We start from the raw sequence: 26,573 nt of genomic DNA, 5'->3' as shown, positions 1-26,573 counted from the left end.
ACAAAAGTGCGTATCTGCTCTCTTCCCCATGCTCCTTTCCATACGATTGTTTATGTCATCTCCGGATGACTTCCTTAATCTATTTTAGTGGTTTTCATAATTTTCTATCAATTTTTTAAAAATTTAACTGAAGTCTCTATCCATGGGACCAGGGCGTACTGTTTCTTTATACTTATTTCCTCGAGACGTTTATATGTGTAGGCTGTTGATCATAGTTTTTGACGTCAACCACAATTCGCATCTGTAATGTTGGTTAAAGATGCTTCCTCGCCTACATCGTACACAATGCTTGTAACAAAAATGCATAAGTGACATCCACTGTATGTAAATATATCTTATCAACACCAACAAATGAAAAACTTAACAATATCTTCCAGAAATTATCGTTTATTGGACGAAAAGTTACATACCAAATATGGAGGCAGGGCGCGATATAACTTCTTCGGATTGGAATTTGTTATTCAGCTCAAACTTTTGGAGAGTGTAATAGCGTAAATTATGTTCATCGGCATTGTCTTGATGTCCAGTATTCATAATTTAACCCTAACCCTAATTCCCTCGATTTCCAATCATTAATCCTGGTTCTCGTATCCCTTACTCCTGGTACAATACTGTATATCAGCTTTGCCCAGTTCGATTCATTTATGGCTTATTGTAGAGTTATAACTTATAGTAAATACGTGTACTATATACTAAGAAGAAGAAAAACTAATTTTATATCTTTATTTCAAAGATCTTACAAGCACACGTGTACCATTACACCAACTTTCCTGCGGTGTACCTCCAATCATGACCATGATATGCGTTTCAAATAATTTTAAATGATTTCAGTGATTTCAAAGATAATTTGTTTCGGATAGAAATGCAGGTTTATTTGTCAATGGGACTCGACCATGTATCTATGCACAGGTATTTGGTTGAAATTCCCCGACCCGCGGAATCTGCCTTATCCGACAGTGTGCCTTTCTCACGTACCGGATTCCCCAAGGTGAGCAAAGCCGTGTGATAATGCAAGCTCCATTTTCCACGATTGAATCACCCTCGAGAGGCTCAGAAAACATGTTTTCAAGTCCATCCTTCGAATATTGTTCCTTTTAACAACGCATGTATATAAATTCTATTTCTCACACATATTTTCATTTATTTATCTCAACCACAGTACATCTTTATAGTATGGTTTAAGATGAGTGAATTTCTATGCTCCAATTAAAAATATGGTATTACAAAATGTTATTATAAACTGAAGATACTAGTACATGTATACTTAATCATGAATAAACTCCAAATTGATATACGTAGTAACTTCAGCGCCAGTATCATTAACATGGTAAAGTTTGAGTAGCAACACAAACATCCCTATTGTGTATGACGACATCGCCATAGGGTACAAACGCCAAATATTGGGAATGTGTCCACATGCTGGATATTGGCGGGATGGAAATCTTGCGAAACAAACTCGTATAGAAATTCGCCACCGTAATTCATTTCAATTCTGATTATTCAATTGAAAATTTTGATTGACTTATTACGATTTTTATTATTTCAATCCGCTTTTCTGCAATTAATATTATTAAAAGGTAAAGAAACTGCATATATCACCATTTTGCATCGTTATAACAATGAACCCGGTTCTTTGGACATCTTAAACCGGCCATGTAGTCTTCTTGTTTAAACGTCAACACTCTGTCCTGTAATCAGATTCGATAGAAATGGATCATCTGTGACAAAGCATGACAGCAACGTACAACACGTCGTGAAAACTATAGTTATTGACATATGCACAGGGGCCTGATAACTCTTGTAAAGTACATTTGCAGACCTTTTTGGGGGGCTAGATTAAGGAAAAGGTGAACACTGAGGGATGCTATTTCCCCCGCCCCCCGTAATTGATCCAGCCCAAAAACGTTTTTCCTATACACTAGGAATATCTCAAAATATATCTGGACCGACAAATTGTCTGGTCCCTGTGTATACACATTAACCAAAATGCCTCATTGGTCATAAATCCTTTAAATGACTTAATAAATAGATAGATAAATAATCTTGACTTAATATACATTGTACCTGTTATTTCAGGTCAGGTAGATCTTACATTCGTTCGAGAATATTATAATATTATAACCGAATGATTTCAGGGTTCAACAGGGGGCAACAATTTAAGATTTTATCATTTCAATTTCAAAAACAAACCTTGTACAGTACGCAAACAATTAGTTTAAACATTTTATTTGCCAAAGGGTCTAAGAAATTAGACACAGATCTGAGTGTACAATTCATAACCTGCACGGTCATATTTCCATTATTTCTATAAGCAATACTTTATCCCACCACAGGATATTAGCACACTGTTGTAGGGATGAACCATTCTATAGAAGTACTGTTTTAAATGCTAAAATAAAATGCTGAAACATAAGATAAATTCCTAAGTACCGTAGATAGCAAATAATTAGCGCCAGTAACATTTCCAGAGTAAAGTTTGAGTCACAAGATAAGCATCCCTATTGTGTAAGACGACATCGCCATTGAGTACAAACCCCAATGAGTCGACATGTTGGATATTGGCGGGATAAAAGTCTTATGAAACAAACTTATTACAATGAAATTGTATCGTTGGCACTGTTAATTTTAAGGTGCTGGCATTTCATTTAAACTCGTGTTGTCCACAATTTAAGATACATTACCTTCATTCATTTTTATAGTAATCTAAAACAAATTAATACCACCATTTTCCTGTCATCTGGAGTGCTGTTCGTTATTTTCGGTGAGCCGTTTCTATCGGTCTTCTCGTTCAATCTTTGGCGATTCAAAACTTTTAAACATGGCTGCCAATTCTTGCAGACGGCACTATTTGCAAGCGAAATGTAACAATTTTGCACATGCTCAATGAACATTGAAATCGCCCGACACAGTCGATTGGTTGGCAGCTCACGAGACAAATAATTGACAGCTAATTCCATTTCGGGGCGTGGCTTCATATTGCCGATGAAATATAGATTACAAAGTGCTGCATTATATCATAGCTGTTCAGTAGTTTCAAAACAAACCTCAAATTACATATACAGGCTGTGGTTCAAGTCTCTGTGATTTCGAGTCGAACGTTTGGCTAGTCAGACTCTACATTAAGACCGGTAGAATATGTTTCAATATTGTCATGATTTACGTGAAAATTTTGTAAAAATGAAGTATTATGGTGCAAAATTTTCTAGCCAAGCACTTGTTGATCTGCGTGGGAACGTCTATGCTGCTGCTTCATAAGTTAAATTTGTGTTTGGTTGATAGCTGCTGTTCGCTGTGCCGCAACATTTCCCCTGAAAACCCATCCCGAGTGCCTCCCAGTAGTGTTACTGAGGGTTGTGCCTTAGACTTTTTGCCAAAATCATATCTGATGTTTAGACTCGTGCTGGAGTCTGTATATTGTTAAACATATGTACATTTTTAAATATGTAACTTTTTTATGACAGCTGCTGGGATAAGCATCCTAGGGCCAATAAAGTAACCCAGACTTGTTTCAGTTTTCTTTTATTTTAAGATAATTTATATGAAAGCAACCGAGTGTGCCGAAAAAATGAGTGGAAAAACGGGGGGAAGATATGATAAAAAATATAAGATTTGAATGGATACCACTGGAAAATACAAAGATAATAAGACCAGGGGTTTCGGAAGAATAAGCGTCGCCTGCTTCGTCGGCGAAAACCGCCATACAAATCTAGGTAACGACGACAACCGACATACAAATCTAGGTAACGACGACAACCGCCATACAAATCTAGGTAACGAAGACAACCGCCATTCAAATCTAGGTAACGACGACAACCGCCATTCAAATCTAGGTCACGACGACAACCGCCATACAAATCTAGGTCACGACGACAACCGCCATTCAAATCTAGGTCATAAGTGATGAGAACTAGGATGGTGACAGTATGATCTATCAGAGTTACTTCCCTTCGTTTCACTCTGTGTAATTTGACAGCCAATGGGGGCCGAGAATGTGGTGATGACTAACAGAACCACCAGGTATATCAACACGCTTTACAGACATCTGATTTCCTATCACACAATGACGTCTTTCCAAGTCACGAGACTAGGAACATAGGTAGAGTGGAAATTGTTTATTTTCATATCATCGTCTTAAAATTGCACAAGATAATGATTGAAATGGAAATCAATAAGACAGATTGCGGAGGAGATTAAAATACTAATGCTCTGTTTAAACACACGCGTCTGCTTCTAGTTAAAATTGATAGAAAAAATATTATAGTAGGAGTAGGAGCTAATATCCCCCCCCCCCCCCTCCCCCCTATCAATACTAGCCAGAAGCAGACGCCCGTGGTTAAAAAGGAGTTCAATACCTGCTGTGCCAAATTTGGACATTACCGCAAATTGAACTGGTATTGTAAGAGTTCCTTCCCTTTAAACGGCATTATTTCATTCATAAGCGTCATAAGAAGGTTGCAACTATTTTTTTTTTTTTATAATTTTCATTTGTTTACGACATGTTGATGGCACGGTTTTAATAATTTTGTATTGAAAAGTGTATTTAATATTATAACATCATGATACCAGCGGATTATGATAAAGTTTCAAATTAATTAGAATCCATTTTAAATTTAACAAAATCTTTTTTTAACTTCATGTATTGAAAAAAAATCTTGTCTGATTTTATAAGCCGAAATATTATTCCCTGATTTTCTTATCATAACGCTTGTTATTAAAAAGAATAAAAATAGAATACTCGCGTATCTTTTTCTGATATAACAAATGTCTATTTATAGACATATTTTTGTACAATAAAGCTTCACACATAAATTGGTTAGTATGAAAGTAATTATGATATGCTAATTATTGTCTCCCCGATTAAAACATAATTTTTAGCAAAGGTGAGCGAGAACTACGCCATAGTGATACTAGCCCTATTTAAGGGGGGTGGTGGTGGGCGGGTGGGGGCAGGCGCAGTTTAATTCTTACAATATATAAATATTATTGTTAATAATAAACGGCTGCCCCTTTCATCAAGTGGTATGCCAAGATTTTACAGCCATTTATATTGTTTGGTATTTTATAATTTTGGCGCAAACAGAACTCGAGGTATGGACCAGATTGTGTAGCTGCAGATGTGATAGGTTGATATTGTTTTATAATCTTTAACTTTAGCAGGACAAAAATCGTATATAGAGTCTTTTGGGAGGTTCGACTCTAATGTAAATTTAAACACGGTGAAAACAGACTGCATATGCATTCAAGATATATGCTGTCACTCAAAGGAAATGTTTCCTGACTTCCAAAAAATGTATATGTCTACATTTTCAAAAATATAAAATCAGCTTTGTCATTCTGCGTCCTGATAAACAATGGAAGCGTATCTAGTGACTGACGATACGGTCACGGCATACACTACATGTATTTGTAGCTTTAAATTAATCAAAAATAATAAAATACCTAAAAATACCTAGCAGGACCACGTTTATTTTAATTATGTACAACCACCTATAATTAATTTTGTAAACCTACACGTGTCCTTTCATTCAATTTCCAGTAATATTTGTGCCATATCAACTAGCCTTTCCGCTGGGAAATATAATATGATAATTCAAAAAGATAAATGCATAAATATGACACATATCGGCTGGAAATCTGCCTCCACTTTGTTAGCGAACGTCATTAATTGGCACGTTGATATATATCAACTGTTGTCCAAATATGGTTAATGGAAAATGAAATCCACTTGTGTCTGTAATACAATCGACACTTTATGGCAGTCCTGCTGGACTTTCATAGTGTATAGGTGTATCGACCAGCCACGTTGCCATCAATAAAAAATTGGATTGTTTACATCGCCATTATAATAGCAACGGGATTTTAAAAGCTATAGTCTATTTCAATTTTGTTAATACGGGTGTCGTTGAAAATCTTAACTGGGGCAAACTAGACGGACACCAGCCCCTAGGTTTTGTAAAGAGTTGCACAGCTGAACTCTAGACTATATTATCTTTTTTAAAACTTAAAATCAGACATATTCCGTAGAGAAAAACAATCTATGTCATATAAAGAAATCAATTCTAACCTCATGTAAGTGCAGTGACGTGCATGTATACTAGCATATATAATTCATATTTGTGTGTCATTTTTCAATCATCTATCATATTATTCTTAGTGGATTTGGATATATGTATTATATGTTGTAACAACTGCATATATGATCAATAAAAATGTATATGAGAAAAAATAAATTCTTTTTATAATTTCAACATTTTAGAGATTAGGGTCAATGTAGGATAAATCTTTGGGGACACTGAGGTAATTTTTGATATTCAAGTTAAGAATTTTTGATATTTTAAGACATGTTGTTGAGTTTTGTGTTATTTAATTTGTACCTTTTATAAGACAGAGAACTTATTAACACTGTTATATAGGTCTTATTCTTTGAGTGACTTCAATTTTACACGAAAGCTCTGGGCTGGGGCCATCATTACAATATTTAGTGTAATCTGTTATAAGATGTGTGTTATTCCGATAGTTAGGGATCAAAATGGCTTAAAATTGACATCTCTATGATGTCTCGGTCTTCACCAGATATCTTTAAAAGCATATTGGGGAAAATAACAAAATCAGTATGTCACGTGGTTTACGAGCACGACATCTATTAGTTACACGTTATTACATGGATATTTTTCATATGATATCAAGAACTTATTATTGACATTGAGTTGCGCATGCAATGCAATTCGCGGCAATATATATATATCCATCCCCTTCCTGAGGACGACATCAATGGTTTGGTTTGGTTTGGTTTTATTTGTTTAACATCCTAGGAATCAACAGCTAAGGTCATTTAAGGACGGCCTCCCGTGTGTGCGACATACATGCGTGTGGTGAGTGCGTATGTGTGTTTTGGGAGACTGTGGTATGTTCCTTGCGATAGTCCGGGACTTTTGCCGATTTATAGTGCTACCTCACTGAAGCATACTGCCGAAGACACCCAGCAGGACACCCCACCCGGTCACATATATTATACTGACAAAGGGCAAACCAGTCGTCCCACTCCCAAAACGCTGAGCGCTAAGCAAGTTATAGCGACTACCATTGTTAATGACTCTGGTATGTCTCGAACCCAAAGCCTTCTTCACAGAGGCGAACGCTCAACTGAAGTTCAAAAGTGAGGCATTGTCAAGGGAGATATTAGGAAGAAGAAAGTTGTTCAGAAAGAAGAGAAAAGATTAGATCCCAAATTTAGTCGCCTCTTACGATCATGCAACGAGACCAGCAGATACAATTCTTACGCCCTACCTGCAGGACAGTGCAATAACATTGATCTAATAATCTTCATTAAAACCTTCTGGATGAAAGGGGAATACCCATTATTATGACACCACAACACGTTCCAGTTGTCTTTCTCTATCCCATTCAAACAGAAAAGAATCAGAAAAAGAAAAAAACGGAGATTCCCCTGTGAAGCAGCCTATAGAGTATAGGCTACATTGCTCACGTCTGGACACACCGGGGTAGATTTTGGTGTGGTATATTGAAACAGACTATAACGCACCTGTTCGAGAGAGTTGAAATCCATGTGGAATTATTAGCAGACGGCTTGTCAGTGACAGTTTGGTTTACTGGCGAACGGTGACAGTTTCTAACTTCTGCATGTAAACATGGGATTTTATCTATAATCACTGCAGCACCACAAAACAAACCATGCCGGAAGAAGGGTAAGTGTTTGAGAGGTCTATAAGCCCATAACAAGTATATCAGAGACAGTTTGCACCCGGATAGGCCTATATAGTACTTGTGCGTTGTCGGATGACAATTCTAGGTCGGCGCAGATGTATTGTTATCCAAGCGTGACTGACTAAGATGAAGGATTGTGTATTTTGTCATAGTCTCATTCCTTTGTAATCAAATTGACTTCAAAGGTCATTTGTAAAAGCAGAACTTTTAACAATACATATATTTTAGTGTTAAATAGCATGATACAACTGTGTCCTGTTTATAATAAAAGACTTCCGTATAATACCTGTGTATAAATTATGTCAGTGTATACGATGGCAGTATAATAAATACCTGTGTATAGATATTGTCAGTATCATTAATACCTGTGTATAGAGGATGTCAGTATAATTAATACCTGTGTATAGAGGATGTTAGTATAATAAATACCTGTGTATAGAGGATGTCAGTATAATAAATACCTGTTTAGAGGAAGTCAGTATGATAAATACCTGTGTATAAATTATGTCAGTGTATACGATGTCAGTATCATTAATACCTGTGTATAGACGATGTCAATATGATAAAATACCTGTGTATAGATGATGTCAATATGATAAAATACCTGTGTATAGAGGATGTTGGTATAATAAATACCTGTGTTTAGATAATGTCAATATGATACATTACCTGTGTATAGAGGATGTCAGTATAATAAATACCTGTGTATAGAGGATGTCAGTATAATTAATACCTGCGTATAGAGGATGTCAGTATAATAAATACCTGTGTTTAGAGGATGTCAGTATAATAAATACCTGTGTATAGAGGATGTCAGTATAATAAATACCTGTGTATAGAGGATGTCAGTATAATAAATACCTGTATATAGAGGATGTCAGTATAATAAATACCTGTGTATAGAGGATGTCGGTATAGTAAATACCTGTGTATAGAGGATGTCAGTATAATAAATACCTGTGTATAGAGGATGTCGGTATAGTAAATACCTGTGTATAGAGGATGTCAGTATAATATATACCTGTGTATAGACAATGTCAGTATCATAAATACCTGTGTATAGAGGAAGTCAGTATAATAAATACCTGTGTATAGAGGATGTCAGTATAATAAATACTTGTGTATAGAGGATGTCAGTATAATTAATACCTGTGTATAGACAATGTCAGTATAATAAATACCTGTGTATAGAGGATGTCAGTATGATAAATACCTGTGTATAGAGGATGTCAGTATAATGAATACCTGTGTATAGAGGATGTCAGTATGATCAATATATGTGTATAGAGGATGTCAGTATAATGAAGTATTGAACACCCTTATATTGAGGACCTGTATATTGACAACAGGCAAACAGTTGCCCCAATCCCAAAATAACAGTGGGAGAAAGCCTTCCTCACAGGGACAAATGTACAAAAGTAAGGCAGTGTAAAGGGAAAAATCGGGACGAATTAAGCTGTTAAGAAAGAAGAGAATAAAGAAGCTTGGTCCCAGTCACATTTTATGGTCCTGCAATGGGTGCCACATGGAAAATTCTTATGCCCTACCTGCAGGATGTGTTTACTGACGAGCATGTAGCCGAATTGCTTAGCGTTTGGAGATCACATATTTAGACAATACAATGCACAGTACATTTAATCAAATCCTAGTCTGGCCCTTCCGCATATTCCTGTATCTTTTTATTACTATATTTATCCTGAAATAAGCTCCCTCGAGCTCCCCTCTAGTGTAAAAGTTTTGAACCTTGTTTATCCTCAAATAAGCCCCCTCCAATAGTGTAAGTTAAGTACCATATTTCTCCTAAAATAAGCCCCCTCCATTGGTGTAAAAGTTAAGTACAGTATTTATCCTAGAATAAGCCCCCTCCCATTGTGTATAAAGTTTAGTACTATATATTTATCCAGAATAAGCCCCCTCCCTTGGTATAAAAGTTAAGTACCATATTTATCCTAGAATAAGCCCCCTCCCCTGGTGAAAAAAAATTATTACCTTATTTATCCTAAAGTAAGCTTCCTTCCCTAGTGTAAAAGTTTAATACTGTATACTGTATACATGTATATCCTAAAATAAGCCTTTTCCTCTTGTGTAGAAATGTAGTACTGCATTTATCCTAAAATATGCCCTCTCCACTGGTGTAAAAGTTTAGTACCGTATTTATCCTAAGATAAGCCCTCCCCTAGTGTAAATGTTGAGTATCAAAGTTTGAAGTGTTTTTTATAACTACTTAGCTTACTGTTATAAATGAATGATTTCACAAAAAACATAGAAAGACAAGGGCAGTTCGAAGATGAATATGGAGTATAAATATTATTGTTATATTTTAATTGGTATTGTTGTATAAATGAAGGATATGACACCCTTGGGGTGGGAGAAAGGGGGCCCAATAGGGGAAATATAGCAAAAAAAGAATTTTTAAGATATTTTTTCTTTTCAAGAATGACAGGATTTAGTCCATCTGTACTTTGAACCATTTTGGGAAAGTTAGTTCAGTAGAAAAATATTAGAGTATTTGCCATAATTACTGAAATATCCCTCTGGGCCTCTTGTATTCTCAATAAAAACATTGGGACACAACTGAGATAAAACACCATATATTTGTTATTCCTATAGATTATAAACTGTGGCCTGTTATTCTGTTTGTGTGAGTTTAGCAATCTGATGATTTGTCAGCAAACCTAAACATTAAATATAGATAAGAGTCTGGACACAAATCAATTAATTTCTTAAATGGCCGTTTCACTGTTTGATCAGGAGTGTTTTGTTTTCATTGTTTTCCTCTGAATCTGACATCTCATGTGTTTAATTGAACATTTTTATAATCAATATTGTCTGTCTGAAAGAGTAAAATGCCAATATTTTGTGGCTGCATGGTTTTATGCTAGATGAGGAGTTTGAAGCTGCAAATGCTTGCTTCAAGCCAGCCTAGTCTATACTATGTCATGAAGGTAATTAGTCCGTAGAGCACTGGACTAAGACAGCCAAGTCTGTACTAAGTCATGAAGGTAATTAGTCCGTAGAATACTGGACTAGGACAGCCAAGTCTGTACTAAGTCATGAAGGTAATTAGTCAGTAGATCACTGGACTAAGACAGCCAAGTCTGTACTAAGTCATGAAGGTAATTAGTCAGTAGAGCATTGGACTAAGACAGCCAAGTCTGTACTAAGTCATGAAGGTAATTAGTCAGTAGATCACTGGACTAAGACAGTCAAGTCTGTACTAAGTCATGAAGGTAATTAGTCCGTAGAATACTGGACTAAGACAGCCAAACCTGTACTAAGTCATGGAGGTAATTAGTCAGTAGAGCACTGGACTAAGACAGTCAAGTCTGCTAAATCATGAAGGTAATAAGTCAGCAGAGAACTGGACTAAGACAGCCAAGTCTGTACTAAGTCATGGAGGTAATTAGTCAGTAGAATACTGGACTAAGACAGCCAAGTCTGTACTAAGTCATGGAGGTAATTAGTCAGTAGAATACTGGACTAAGACAGCCAAGTCTGTACTAAGTCATGGAGGTAATTAGTCAGTAGAGCATTGGACTAAGACAGCCAAGTCTGTACTAAGTCATGGAGGTAATTAGTCAGTAGAGCATTGGACTAAGACAGCCAAGTCTGTACTAAGTCATGAAGGTAATTAGTCAGTAGAATACTGGACTAAGACAGCCAAGTCTGTACTAAGTCATGAAGGTAATTAGTCAGTAGAATACTGGACTAAGACAGCCAAGTCTGTACTAAGTCATGGAGGTAATTAGTCAGTAGAATACTGGACTAAGACACCCAAGTCTGTACTAAGTCATGGAGGTAATTAGTCAGTAGAATACTGGACTAAGACAGTCAAGTCTGTACTAAGTCATGAAGGTTATTAGTCATTAGATCACTGGACTAAGACAGCCAAGTCTGTACTAAGTCATGAAGGTAATTAGTCAGTAGAATACTGGACTAAGACAGCCAAGTCTGTACTAAGTCATGAAGGTTATTAGTCAGTAGAGCACTGGACTAAGACAGCCAAGTCTGTACTAAGTCATGAAGGTAATAAGTCAGTAGAGCACTGGACTAAGACAGCCAAGTCTGTACTAAGTCATGAAGGTAATTAGTCAGTAGAGCACTGGACTAAGACAGCCAAGTCTGTACTAAGTCATGAAGGTAATTAGTCAGTAGAATACTGGACTAAGACAGCCAAGTCTGTACTAAGTCATGAAGGTAATAAGTCCGTAGAATACTGGACTAGGACAGCCAAGTCTGTACTAAGTCATGAAGGTAATTAGTCAGTAGAGCACTGGACTAAGACAGCCAAGTCTGTACTAAGTCATGGAGGTAATTAGTCAGTAGAGCACTGGACTAAGACAGCCAAGTCTGTACTAAGTCATGGAGGTAATTAGTCAGTAGAGCACTGGACTAAGACAGCCAAGTCTGTACTAAGTCATAGAGGTAATTAGTCAGTAGATCACTGGACTAAGACAGCCAAGTCTGTACTAAGTCATGAAGGTAATAAGTCAGTAGAGCACTGGACTAAGACAGCCAAGTCTGTACTAAGTCATGGAGGTAATTAGTCAGTAGAGCACTGGACTAAGACAGCCAAGTCTGTACTAAGTCATGGAGGTAATTAGTCAGTAGAGCACTGGACTAAGACAGCCAAGTCTGTACTAAGTCATAGAGGTAATTAGTCAGTAGAGCACTGGACTAAGACAGCCAAGTCTGTACTAAGTTATGAAGGTAATTGCATGTAGTACTTTATTTACAGTGCATACATGTAAATTTGAATAAATCATCCAAAGCCCGAATCATTGAATGTTCCACAGCTTTATCATACATAAAAAACAACCCCACAATACAAATAATAAAACACAATAGATATCACTGTTTTAGGTATTAATTGACATTTAATTTGACAATTAATTGTAGCCTGACAATGGATTTGGGGCTTTAGATATTTTATAACAGCCTCTTGGCCAGTGCTAGTCAGTATTCTGCTTTAAAGAATAATTATATCTTTCAAATTACATAAACGACATAAACTTGGATTACGTTCATTATTGATTTAATGCCCTGTCTCAACTTAAAAGTTGCTGTGATGAAAGTCAAAATTTTCTATATTTGTTTCAGGTTTTGAAAAATAATTGGCTTACGTAAATACTAGCTGTTGTAATGAAAACTCTTCACATAGGTACTGGTGAAAATAATCTTTTGGCGAGTACTGATTACAACAAAAAGGAGGATATTGAATTACCATGGTTGCAAATGTAGTTTTTGTTCTTTTCATTTCAGGGTAAAGGTTGCCGTCCGTGTGCGGCCCTTCAACCAAAGGTAAGTAATCTTCAGAATATTCATGTTCATTTCATTTCAAAATAGTTTATTGATACGAACGATTTAACACGAATTAGTCAGCATGCTATGCCTATACAAACGTTAACTTACCTCCTAAATGTTCATATACACATATTGCTTTCGAGTTGTGTCAGTGTAATGAAAAAGCCAGAGATAACTCTTTAAAATTCATAAGTTCAGGTTATATTTCCAGTGTTGAAAAATATCAACAGCATGAAATTACTGTTGGAATACTTATCTTTTTAGCACACTAAAATGAGCAATTCATTGGTTCATCTGCAAATGTATGTTGTATAAAAGAAAGATTCATTTTGTATATTACAATCTTATAATTTGCTCTAGCTATAGATGGTTTCTAAAGTGTGATCGAGGACACTAAACTCAGATTTTAACTTGATTACATAGATTTACAGATTACATGCATTTAAATCGCAAATCATACTTTGCAATGAAAAAATACATAAGTAGCAAGAAAATTTCAGCTGACAATAAATGCTTATAGCCAAACACAGAGGAATTTTTTAACTCAACTTCTAGATCCAAACACCCGTGCATGTCCCAAGCTTTAAATGCCAATCTTTGTGTTTCAGGGAGAAGGATCGGAAGGCTCACCTGATGATAAAAATGTCTGGTCAGATGACCTCTATAACAAATCCAGAAACCCCAAGTAAGTAATTAACCCCTAAATTCCTTTGTTGGGTGTCATTGTCATGCTATCAAGCTTATTATATTTTAATTACTTGTAAGAAGTTGTACAAAAGCCAGACTACGTCAAGGTACATCGCTAATTTCTTTGGCTCTCCATATTATACTGGTACACAGGACCCTATCGTATTAGCTTATGATACATTGTATTAGAATAGCCCCTAAGAATGGCAAAATTATGCAGTTTTAGGTCCCAGGGCTTTTTCTAAGGCTCTTTGGGGTTGATAATGGGCTCCATTCCCAATTGAAATAATTTCTGATAAGCCAAATCCCAAAAATTTACAGTTCAGTCCTAAAAATTTCCTTTCCAATTAAGTCACCTTCATTTTTCCCAAAGGCCCTATCCCAAACCAGTGACAGAGCCGTTGATTCTGATCATTGAATGAATCTCGGCTTTTCTGATTACTGGACTTCATTTTTTTTGTAAATCTCAATTAGTATCAAACTTATTTCTTTAGGATCTCAATTTGGAAATTTTTTTGAAGAGACTGCATGACTTTATTTCAACCCATCCACAAAGTACATTGTAATTGGTTAAAGATGTTGAAAGTTCAGTTTATCTTAACAGAACAATTACCTGCTACTTGTGCAATATTTCTATCATAATGTATATTTTAACTCACCGAAAAATGAATACATCATTTTAATGAGCACTGTTATCATGGTAAGGCCAAAACACCATTGTTTCAGTACCAACCTTACTTTTGAACTGCCATAGACAGGAATGGGCATTGACAATTTTCACAAGCATTCATTCACAATTATCCCAAATACTATTAGCACGTATGTTGGACAGTATTTAGGATAAATACAGTATTTATAATAGTTTGTTTAATTTTTTTTCTCTTACATGCTCTTTAAATTGCCTGGTTGATCTTATAAAGTTTGATGGTATTGGTATCGTACAGTACTACACACACCAGGTGTAAATATATTGTCAGCTGGTTAAGTCTTGTCAAGTGTCCTTAGCTGTCAGTATAACAGTTATTGTGCTTTAAATGTTTGTTGTGAAGATTAAAAAATAAAAAAAAAAGGTTGTAATACATTATACATGTGTTAAGTAAGAAGGCTGTCTTGTATGTATTTGGTTTATGGTAGCAACATATGGGTTTAACAACTGTGAGATAAAAAGCCATTAAGTTAATTAAAATACACCTAGAGTATTGCTCTATTTTCTTTCATCAGTGAGTTGACATTGAATGTATATATGTCGGAGTCCTGTCTAAGTGACAACATCGTGTTTACTATTTCAGGATATGAAAAGCGAAGTTACTCATTAATGTTAATGAACGTTAAAATAACCTACCATAAATACCCGTAAGTCATTAGTACAGCACTTTTGATTGGCTGAAATATTACATATCACGGAACAACATTAAACTAAAGTATATCCATTCATTATCTTGAAATACTGGAAATTGTAGAATTTTCAATGATGGTTAATAATCAGTAAATTAATTATGCATTAAGTTCATACCAATGTCAAGCCTTTGAATGGTTTTGACTTCAGATTTGTCTGCTTTAAACCTGCATGATCCTTAGGTTTAAGTATAAGAGTACCAATTGATGACCTTTACGCAAAAGGCAACTTACAGTAGCCCCCTATTTTTCTTGTCCTTCAATTTGCTTCGGTAACTTAAAAAGATTTTAACATTTTGGATTTAAAAAAAAATCATTCCACTGTGACTGGAACTTTTGCCCACTGTTTTCCACCAGAGAAGGTTTCAAATGTAGTTTTTGAGGGTAAAAGTCATTAGCTGTTTACAATTAATGATAAGGAATAATCTGTGACCTTAATAATATTTCACACATATACTCTTATAACGCATTGTATTACACACTCCTCGTAGATATTGTATGTCAGGCATTGGTTACTTAACTTACAATCAACAGCTAATCTCAAATCACTTAACATTGGCTATCAAACACCCTGTTATCTCTAGGGGCAAAGTAAATACTTTCCCAGCTTAGCATACCATGGGTAGGTCTCTAGTCCAGCTTCAAGGTCAGCCATAGATCAGGAGTGAAAGCACTTTAATTTATACCTGTAGATATGTACCATATACTTGGTTAACGGTACTTGTATTGGTGCCTGCGGTGGGATGTGGGACGAGAAAGTAATTTTACAATTTATATGTACGAGGGATTTGACTTGAGGGCGGAGAGACAACTCTGTTTGTATAGATTGCTGAGAGTAATAGAGTGTCATTAATAATTCAACAGTGTAATAAAAGTCCACAGACAGCACGCAGAGGAGATAAGTCGAGGACGACACATTATACATAGATAAGGCGTGGAACGTATAGCAAGTGATTGGATATTGATGCTTGATGCTTTCTATTCGATAGATATGCCACTCTGGAATTTTAATGTTTCAAAAGACTGACATAACAATATATATCTCGCTAGTATCCCAATCAAGTTAGTGGCATTCTTTTTCAACATGCTTTGTCCCTATCGTGTAGAAAAAATACTTGATGCAAACAGAATAAATGATTTTGTTAAATTTTGGTAATGAGACTTTTAAAGGATGGTAGATAGCTCCTTTTGAGCAATACACCAGTTTATAAATCTGTTACACAATATTTTTGATATGATGTGGCATGTCAAGAAGAACATACACATAGAAGGGATGGTTTATCAATATTAAAACAAGCTTAGTGAAACTGGGTGGTCTCTGAATCAATTCAGACAGATTCTACTGATAAAAGAGGTGGTCAATAATAGAGGTTCTACTGAAGAGACAGAAAGAGTGGCCTCACTAGACAGGTTATAATGTAGAGACAGAAGTAGTGGCCTAACTAGACAGGTTGTAATGTAGAGACAGAAGTAGTGGCCTAACTAGACAGGTTCTATTGTAGTTACAGAAGGAGTGGCCTCACTAGACAGGTTCTACTGTAGAGACAGAAGGGGTGACCTCACTAGACAGGTTGTAATGTAGACAGGAGTGGCCTAACTAGACAGGTTGTATTGTAGAGACAGAAAGATTGACCTCACTAGACAGGTTGTATTGTAGAGACAGAAGGGGTGGCCTCACTAGACAGGTACTACTATAGAGACAGGTTTGGCCTCACTAGACAGGTTCTACTGTAGAGACAGAAGGGGTGGCCTCACTAGACAGGTTCTACTGTAGAGACAGAAGTAGTGGCCTCACTAGACAGGTTCTAATCTAGAGACAGAAGGAGTGACCTCACTAGACAGGTTCTAATGTTGAGACAGAAGTAGTGGCCTCACTAGACAGGTTATAATGTAGACATGAGTGGCCTCACTAGACAGGTTCTAATGTAGAGACAGAAGAAGTGGCCTCACTAGACAGGTTCTAATGTAGGGACAGAAGGAGTGGCCTCACTAGACAGGTTCTAATGTAGAGACAGGAGTGGCCTCACTAGACAGGTTCTAATGTAGAGACAAGTAGTGGCCTCACTAGACAGGTTCTAATGTAGACAGGAGTGGCCTCACTAGACAGGTTCTACTATAGAGACCGAGGAGTTGGCCTCATAAGACAGGTTCTAATGAAGAGACAGAATGATTGGCCTCACTAGACAGGTTCTAATGTAGAGACAGGAGTGACCTAACTAGACAGGTTCTAATGTAGAGACAGGAGTGGCCTCACTAGACAGGTTCTAATATAGAGACAGAAGGAGTGGCCTCACTAGACAGGTTCTACTATAGAGATGGAAGAGTAGGCCTCACAAGACAGGTTCTAATGTAAAGACAAAAGAGTTGGCCTCACAAGACAGGTTCTATTGTAGTACTAGAAGAGATGGCCTCACTAGACAGGTTCTAATGTAGTTACAGAAGAGGTGGCTTCACTAGACAGGTACTACTATAGAGACAGAAGAGTTGGCCTCACAAGACAGGTTCTACTGTAGAGACAGAAGGAGTGGCCTCACTAGACAGGTTCTACTGTAGAGACAGAAGGGTTGGCCTCAAAAGACAAACAGTATTAGACTTTAGTGATGGGAGGGGTGGCCCCTCAGGACAGGTTCTTCTGTACGTAGTGACAGAAAAGTTGGTCTCACAAGACAGTTTCTACTGTAAGAATTTACACTTATAATCTGTGATGTATTTAAACCAGAGTAGACTAAGCCTTGCAGGAATGAATAATGTTCAATATTAGCTGCTTACTTCTGTCCTGTCTTGGCTAGGGAACCTTTCTATCTAGTTAATTCTTAAGAGCATTAGCTAAGTAAGTCTCTGGTTCCGGGTTTGATCCCGAGCAGGGGCATTCAGAAAACTAATTTTCAAAGAAAATGTCACATATGAATGGAAAAATGTCCCTGTTGAAGTAGTAGCTACTTTATTATTGAAATGAGTATTAGTGACTTACACGTTTAGTTTACTGTAGCAAGGTAAGTATAATTATTGACCACGCTTCTGTTTGCTGTAATGATAAACACAGGGCTGGGTACATATTCTCTCGGGGCCAATGTTTATAGAGACACACCGGGTATTGTTATACAGTTCAGTGCAAACTCTGTCAGTCTATATACTCCACACAAAGCTATAACCAATATATCAATACTTGTGTTTAAAAGCGAGCGAGACTCCAAAGGTGCGGGAGCCTTTTCAGCACAGCTAGAACACCACTACCACCACTTAACACTGGTTCTATAAAACTATACATATCACAGTCTTTTGTGTGTAATTTGAAAATAAAAGACATGAACTGTATTGTAACTTACTGAAAAGGTTATTGATAGCATCAAATTATATTCCTAACCCTAATATGTATCCCACACAAGTTTGTATGGGCCATAGGTCAGTCAGTATAGCATCAGACTTAATCCAACATCTGATTAAAATCCAAGGTGGTTTTATCCCAAACTGGTGCTACGATAGCTCAGTCAGTTAGAGTGACAACCACGTAACCTCAGGTGAAGATCTGAGATGCATGGTTCGATGCTCCCTTCGAGTGTTGGTTTGCGTTTCTGGAGAAACTGAGAAACGGGCCGGTCTTTGCTGTCACAGCTTTGTCTTTGGGCAAGACACTTAAATTTACTCTAATTAATCTGGATGGCATCAATGGGCCTCCTGTATGTTGTTCCATGAGGTAGTCACTAACTACTACAAGGAGACCCTACCTCAAAATGACATTGGCTGTTCACGGGGCGATAAACCCAGCAAACAACAAACAAATCGTGGGTAACTTATGATTCTATGGAAGCTGAGATCATGAATTGTCCTGTGTTGCCCAAGTCATTTCCTTGGGCAAAGCACTTTATACTAAGTTGTTTTTGCTAGATAGCTAGGCCTTTGTAGTATGTTGGTCATTGAAGTAGCCACCAGCTACTACATGGAGACCCTTCCTATATTCTGGCTACTCACATGGTGATAAACGAAGAAAGCAAGTGTCCTATAACAACAAGGGAGGGTAGGTGTCACCAGTGGATCCCTTCCTCTTTAGAAGGGGCTGCGGTGGCCGAGTTTTGAGTTCGAAACCTACGTGGGGCAGATGCCAGGTATTGACTGTAGGCCGGTGGTTTTTCTCCGGGTACTTCGGCTTTCCTCCGCCTCCAAAACCTGGCACGTCCTTAAATGACCCTGGCTGTTAATAGGATGTTATACAAAAACAAACCAAATCAATCCTCTTTAGAATCTATGAGGATTGCGATAGCTCCACAGAACTGTGACATGTACTAATCTGAACTTTGTAGTCAAGTAGTGTCTTTTCCTACTTTTACCATTGTGGCATTTTCTATTTCAATATATTTCTTGTAACCACAGAAAGAGGTTACCAAAATAACTAATTTTGCTGTTTTCTGAAAAATTTTAAAATCTTTCAAGATACATTGTACTGCCTCCAAACTTCATGTGATCATCCTGTGGCTAACAGTGCCTTTTGATTTACTGTTATAGAATGTTCAGTTTCTGTAACCATGAAAGCAGAAAGTGAAAATCACTTTCTGGGCCAAGTTCAAATAATCATTTAAGATGATTTCATGAAGTTTCATTATATTCACACTGTAGTAGATAAATTTACAATTTGATCCTTATTCCACTTTGAATTTTATCATCTTAGACAACTCCCTTGGCAGGAATGGTAAAGTGTAGTTACTACAAGGTAGTATGTGAATAGAAAAGTTATTAGAATACCAAATATGTTTAACTTTAAGTCAATTATAATTAGCCAAGGTCTTTCCCCTGTGTCATGTATAATAGATAATACATATGTATTGTTGAATAGAATACACACTATTGTGACATACTTATGAAATCCAGGTATGAAATCCAGGTAACCAGGTACATTTTGTATTTGTAATTAAATGCTCAATTAAATATTCTCTCTCCTCAGTTTATTCATCAAACATTTCAGACCAGGAAAAGCTTTTAGACATTACTAAGAAATAGAATCTTTAACCATTCTATTTGTACATAGGCTGTTCTAAATTATTGACATTGTACTGCAATTGTTTTTCGTTGTTAAAATAGTTTATGATTTGTAAACATGAATTCTTCATGAACCTTTATCATTGAATTTTCTTCTTGACTAGAATAGTGTAAAATACTACTTCTTGTTTGTTTGTTTGTTGATGCATGAGTTTATCACTCCGTGAACGACAAGGGTCAATTGATCTCAATGGCTTCCAAGTATCTGTATAACATACAGTATGAGGCCAGCCCATAGGCCATGCCATACCATAGGCCATGCCAGCCCAAGTGTAACAAGCTAATGTCAATGTTTATTATTGAATCAAGTTAGACTTGTTTAAAATTCCATTTTGATCCTCATGTTACAATACATTCCGTCATGACAAGGTATAATCTGGCATATATGTACACTTGATCTGGAATGATGGCTTAGACATTTTATCCATAAAACTTCACTTGCTTAGAGGACAAAAATCTGCAGACACTTCAACATTGCAGGAAATGAACATGTTTTTATTCTTGGATACTTGCAATTTTTCATTACAATGACATTTTGTAGGCGGTACATATATATTCATTGTAAAATGTTTCCCTTCCCTTCATACCTCACTGCGAAGGTTCAGACCTTTAAACTAAGTTTCACTTTCATTTGTATTGCACCTTTTCATTGAACTGTTCCAACTGGTTGAATACATCAGTTTTTAGGTCAAGGATGGTATTTTTTGATATTTTATTCATGTCCCCAGAAGATACCCAAATTGTCCTGTTTTACAGTTTATTTGATACTATATCCCATGTATTTGTTTGCTGATTGACATATATTCATGTATTTTGTTGTTCTGCCTTTGTACTAGATAGCAATACCAGTATAAATCCATATTGTTGAGCTATAATATATATAACCTTGATTGATTATTCAGGAGAAACATCAGAGTTATAAGCAATGCTTGACTGCAGGTGACTGCAGTTCTAATGATTGCTTACAGTCGATCATGGTGTTAATAAGGTTTTGAGAGCAGTAAAATGTTTGTAAGGTATATACAGTGTGTACTAAGCATGGTAGATATCAAACACCAATTTGATGTTGAACATTAATAACAAGATATATGTGTATGTACCAGAATGCTGTCCTTAAATGAATCAACTTTTATATAACATAACCAATTTTAGATTTTTATAAAATTTCATTGATTCCCCTTGTCATCAATTGATTTAAACATAATAATAATAATAATAAAAAAAAAAAAAAATTGAAGGAAAAAGTAGAGAAAACGTCAATCTTACATAGAACCAATTTACATAGAACCAATAAAGATCATTCATGATGGTGGCCACCACATGAAGCTCCCTCAGTGGTTACGGTCAGTGGTTTTTCTCCGGGTACTACGGCTTGCCTCTTCCTCCAAACCTGGCACGTCCTTAAATGACCCTGGCTGTTAATAGGATGTTAAACAAAATTAACCAAACCAATAAACCAATGCCTGCTGATCTTGTCTTGTTTAGAGCCTAGCCTAAACTACAGAGTTTTTATTCGGTCAGGTATCCAAACAAATACACGTAATATAAAACTGATATTGTACACTTCATCAACGTTTCAACTTCTAGGTATAAAATGATAAAGTAGTGTAGTCTTAAGTATTTCTTTCTTTCTCCTTTAAAATAATTTACCCCAATCCTAAATCCAGTCTAGAGATTTATAACTGCCCTGGCAAGAGGTTTTGTTTTGTTCATGGTAGGTACAGTCACTGTATATCTCTATATTTAAAATTATAGAATAAAAATTAGATTTGTTTGTGGTGTGTTTGTTACTAATAAAGGTTTTGTTTGTGTTTTTCAGGTGAAGAGCCAAAAAAGGTAAGCAAATGAAGAAAGAGTTCTATCAATTAATGGATTTAAGTGAAATTTTGTGTGGGTTTTTAGGTCACCCGAGACAAAGTCTCAGTTGACCTGTTGCGATCGCCTTTTGTCTGACGTCGTTTGGCATGCGTCATCCGTCATAAACAATTTACATTTTCAACTTCTCACATACCAACAGGCCCAGAGACCTGATATTGGGTCTGTAGCATGCTGAGATGAAGGGCTACCAAGTTTGTTCAAATGGATGACATTGACCTTCATTCAAGGTCTTAGGGGTCAAATATGCTAAAATCTTTAAATGACTTCTTCTTGATAACCAAAAAGCCCAGAGACCCAATATTAGGCCTGTAGCATGATGGGATGAAAGGCTACCAAGAGTGTTCAAATGGATGACCTTGACTTTCATTCAAGGTCACATGGGCCAAATATGCAAAGGTGTAGGGTTCATAACAGGTCAATGATAAAGTATTAATACCCGGTACTTGTTGTTTTTACTGAAATGCAATAAATGAATATATACAAGGATGGGCTCATTACTATTCATGAGCTGGTTGTCGGATAGAAATAGTAATGCTGAAATCTATAGGAATTGAAATTAAGATGCAAATATTCTGATTCTTAACTTTGAAATTCAAGAGGAAACTAAATATACAATTAAGTACAGTTGACCTAGACTTCGATATATAGACTAAAAAGAAATAAAATCTAAATCCAAGACAAAAACGAACTAAATTAAGATGCAACCATTTTGTTTCTCAACTTTGAATTTGGGAGGGAATCTAAATTTGCATTCAAGTATAGTTAATTAAAGTAAGTCCTAGGCTAAAAATAATATCATATTCTTAGACAAAAAAAACTAAAAAGATTGCATTTCTTTACTTTGAATTTAGGTAAACTAAGTTTTCATACAATACATGAACAGTGTAGTAACTTAAGTAAGGTAGTCCTAGAGTTACCTCACGGTTGTGTGTGATCAATATAATACATATGAGTGAAATTTCAGGATATGATAAGCTAAGTGTTAGATTATTTTCCCTCTGTGCCTGCCTAATAACTCTCCTGGTACAATGATGATGTGTATTATCCAGTTGCCTAGTAACAGCATCAATAAAGTATGAGTACAATTAATTATAGATAAAGGAATTGTGAAATTCATTTCACAATTTGCATGCTTGACGAATCTGTATTCTCTGTGCATATGCTCGTTGACATCTATTTCCGTTTTTGAACGAAGAAATTGAATATTGCTAATTTTTACAGGTATTGAATTTGTTATAAATAGCTAATGGCTTAATGGACTGTTTGTGATAAAGGAAAATAAAATTACATGAGTTATTTTATCAATTTTCAATTAAAGATACTCAGGTAGATTTAACACAGTAACCTAAAAAAAACTTTGATTTTCATATTGAATTGATGTTGTCAGCATGAGTTACTAGACAATTTCATGATTTGACATGAAATAAATGTTCATTTTTTGGTCTCGCCTGTGATTATTCATGAAGCAAGACTGTGGTGTTACTTTTCAAATGGTAATGGCAGTGTCATCGTCAATGTCAACATTTCACTTAAAGTGTTGATAGCTTTGATAAATTTTATTGCCTCTGTTGTGGATTAGCTAAGTGTTGATAGTTTTGATAAATTTTATTGCCTCTGTTGTGGATTAGCTAAGTGTTGATAGTTTTGATAAATTTTATTGCCTCTGTTGTGGATTAGCTAAGTGTTGATTGTTTTGATAAATTTTATTGCCTCTGTTGTGGATTAGCTAAGTGTTGATAGTTTTGATAAATTTTATTGCCTCTGTTGTGGATTAGCGGAAGTGTTGATAGATATGATAAATTTTATTGCCTCTGTTGTGGATTAGCTAAGTGTTGATAGTTTTGATAAATTTTATTGCCTCTGTTGTGGATTAGCTAAGTGTTGATAGTTTTGATAAATTTTATTGCCTCTGTTGTGGATTAGCTGAAGTGTTGATAGCTTTGATAAGTCTTAAATTTTTATCTCACCGGTTACGAGTAACCGTGAGCTAATGCTGTCGTCCCGGCATCGGTGTCCCACCCCAAAACTTTAAAGTTTTTGGGGTAAGTTTTTGGAAAGCTTGTAAGTCCAAAAGTATACACCTCATGCCCTTCTAATTTGGTTTATACAATCATTAAAGGTCTAGGAGTGATGTTATGGCAAAATCATGCAGAAAAAATGTGTGATTTTTTTTTGAATTTTACAATTTTGTGGACTTAATTTGTCTGGTGTATTTTATTGGTCCGTTAGTCTGGTGTATTTAATTGGTCCGTTTGTCTGATCTAGTTAATTGGTCCGTTTGTCCGGTGTATTTAATTGATCTGTTAGTCTGGTGTATTTAATTGGTCAGTTTGTCTTGTGTATTTAATTGGACCATTAGTCTGATCTATTTCATTGGTCCATCTGTCTGGTCTATTTTATTGGTCCATTTTTCTGGTCTATTTTATTGGTCCATCTGTCTGGTCTATTTCATTGGTCTCACGGGATCCCCTTATATGATTGATGTCCCTTTCCAAGTATCTTAACTTCCCATTTTAACGGCATTCATTTTACATTCCTTCCATTGATTTATATATTTGCTGTTACCCTGATGTAAAATGTTTTAAACGTGTTTTTAGCACTAAAAGTGACCCAATCATCCAAATGGACATCATCTTATGGCCATTGTTATATATTACATGTAGTTGCAAGGATGGAGAATTTACTTTCTTTTTAGCTCACCTGGACCAAAGGTCCGGTGAGCTTATGCCATGGTACGGCGTCCGCCGTCCGTCCGCCGTCCGTCAACATTTGCTTCAAATCGCTACTAGTCAAAAAGTTCCTATTGGATTTTGACCAAATTTGGTCAGAAACATCATTGGCAGAAGGGGATAAGATTTTGCATAAATGGTGACTCTGACCCCCGAGGGGCCTAAGGGGTGGGGCCCAATAGGGGAAATAGAGGTAATTCCTGTAAATCGCTTCTAGTCATAAAGTTATGAATGGATTTGAACCCAATTAGGTCAGAAACATTCATGGGGGAAGGGGAACAGATTTTGCATAAATGGTGACTCTGACCCCGAGGGGTCAAAAGGGTGGGGCCTAATAGGGGAAATAGAGGTAATTCCTTAGTTATGAATGGATTAATAGGACGTTAAACAAAATAATCCAAGCTCACAGCTTTATGAATAAGTGAAAATGTTTGTGTAACCATGCCAGTTTTATTGTCTTCTCGAACAAGTAGTCTTTTGTGGAATAGGGTGTGAAATGCAGTTTGAAATAGCTGATGTTTTCAATAAAGCTAATTATCAATTTAAACAGCTTAAAAAAGATTAATGAACTTTCAGTTACACGGAGGTATATACACTATCTGGATATATATGACCTTGATATGATACATGTCTATTTCACAAGTTATCATTCTTTGTTGGTCTATTAAATGAAGTCATTTACAATTCAGAAAAGGCCACCTTTCGGCCTATTTAAAGGTCGTCTTTGAACAAATTCCCAGTTTGAACGATGCATACATTATAGGTGTGTTGTATTAATATTTTTAAGTAAATAATAAAATATATATGCAGTAATAGATTACCCTTATAGATATCAATACATCTTCAATCGTTCAATTTTGATCTTCCAAAAGAAACTGAATTTTCTAATTTTGTTGTCACATTTCCAAATTTTGATGTTACATTTGTCAAGTAATATGTCTATGCCTGAAGGGGCCATGGTGGCTGAGTGGTTAAGGTGTACCGACACTTTAACACTAGCCCTCCACCACTGGGTTGCGAGTTCGAAACCTACGTGGGGCAGTTGTCAGGTACTGACCGTAGGCCGGTGGTTTTTCTCCGGGTACTCCGGCTTTCCTCCACCTCCAAAACCTGGCACGTCCTTAAATGACCCTGGCTGTAAATAGGACATTAAACAAAAACAAACAAACAATAATGTCTATGCCTGATAACAGGCCCAGGCTTGGTCAAAATTCAAAATACTGACAAATACAATTTTTGTATCCTGCATTAGTCCATTTTCAACTCTGAGTCTTTGGCTACCTGGAATTTTTACAAGATTTTAATATGTTACTGATATTATCCAGGCATATTTGAATTTTAAGCGGGGTGATATAATTGTTTTCTATTGTAAATATGTAACTTTATCCAAATATTGGAATGAATATTGTAAATCAATGAAAATATGTTTTTCCTGATAATAATAATAATTATAGTGGCGATATATTACGGGTTTTATCCTAGCCATGCCTTGTCTCTGTGTATTGTGTAGCATGTGGATGTTTTTGTTCAATTATTTCTGATGGTATCAGCGAAATGGTTGTGTAGACTAGTTATTAAAGTAATGGGCTCATTGTTGTAAGTTTTGGGTGTATACAGAATGTATATTATACATATATTGCTGTCAGGTCGGTTTGAACAATGTCCTAAGTTGTCCTGATCCGTGTGTGACCTCATAGTGAAATTTGAATCAATTTTGTATATTGTATTCATGTAGCAGTGTTTTTATTTTGTTTAACGGATAACATTTTGTATATTATTTTACAGCGTCATATATAAAATGATTCCTGTACCCTGGGCACTTTA

At 36.0% G+C, this 26,573-nt stretch overlaps 1 protein-coding gene across 9 annotated transcripts in view; it reads left to right on the top strand.

The window, feature by feature from the left end:
- Positions 1 to 7,567: 7,567 nt before the first annotated feature.
- Positions 7,568 to 26,573, top strand: part of LOC117338188 (kinesin-like protein KIF28P) — a 79,766-nt gene continuing 60,760 nt past the window's right edge. For 6 of the 9 annotated variants that reach the window (XM_033899438.1, XM_033899440.1, XM_033899441.1 and 3 more), the window contains exons 1-4: positions 7,569 to 7,706; positions 12,988 to 13,026; positions 13,638 to 13,714; positions 21,962 to 21,978. In XM_033899438.1, coding sequence (XP_033755329.1) covers positions 7,693 to 7,706; positions 12,988 to 13,026; positions 13,638 to 13,714; positions 21,962 to 21,978 — 147 coding nt within the window. In that variant the 5' untranslated portion in view covers positions 7,569 to 7,692. Of the gene's footprint in view, positions 7,707 to 12,987; positions 13,027 to 13,637; positions 13,715 to 21,961; positions 21,979 to 26,573 lie in introns of all 9 variants that reach the window. The other 3 variants (XM_033899444.1, XM_033899443.1, XR_004534983.1) reach the window with 2 other exon arrangements.

The sequence above is a fragment of the Pecten maximus genome, chromosome 11, assembly GCF_902652985.1.
Source record: "Pecten maximus chromosome 11, xPecMax1.1, whole genome shotgun sequence".
In the NCBI taxonomy this organism is placed as follows: domain Eukaryota; kingdom Metazoa; phylum Mollusca; class Bivalvia; order Pectinida; family Pectinidae; genus Pecten; species Pecten maximus.
Note: the sequence above shows the minus strand (reverse complement) of the source record. Positions and strands in the feature narration are given on the sequence as shown.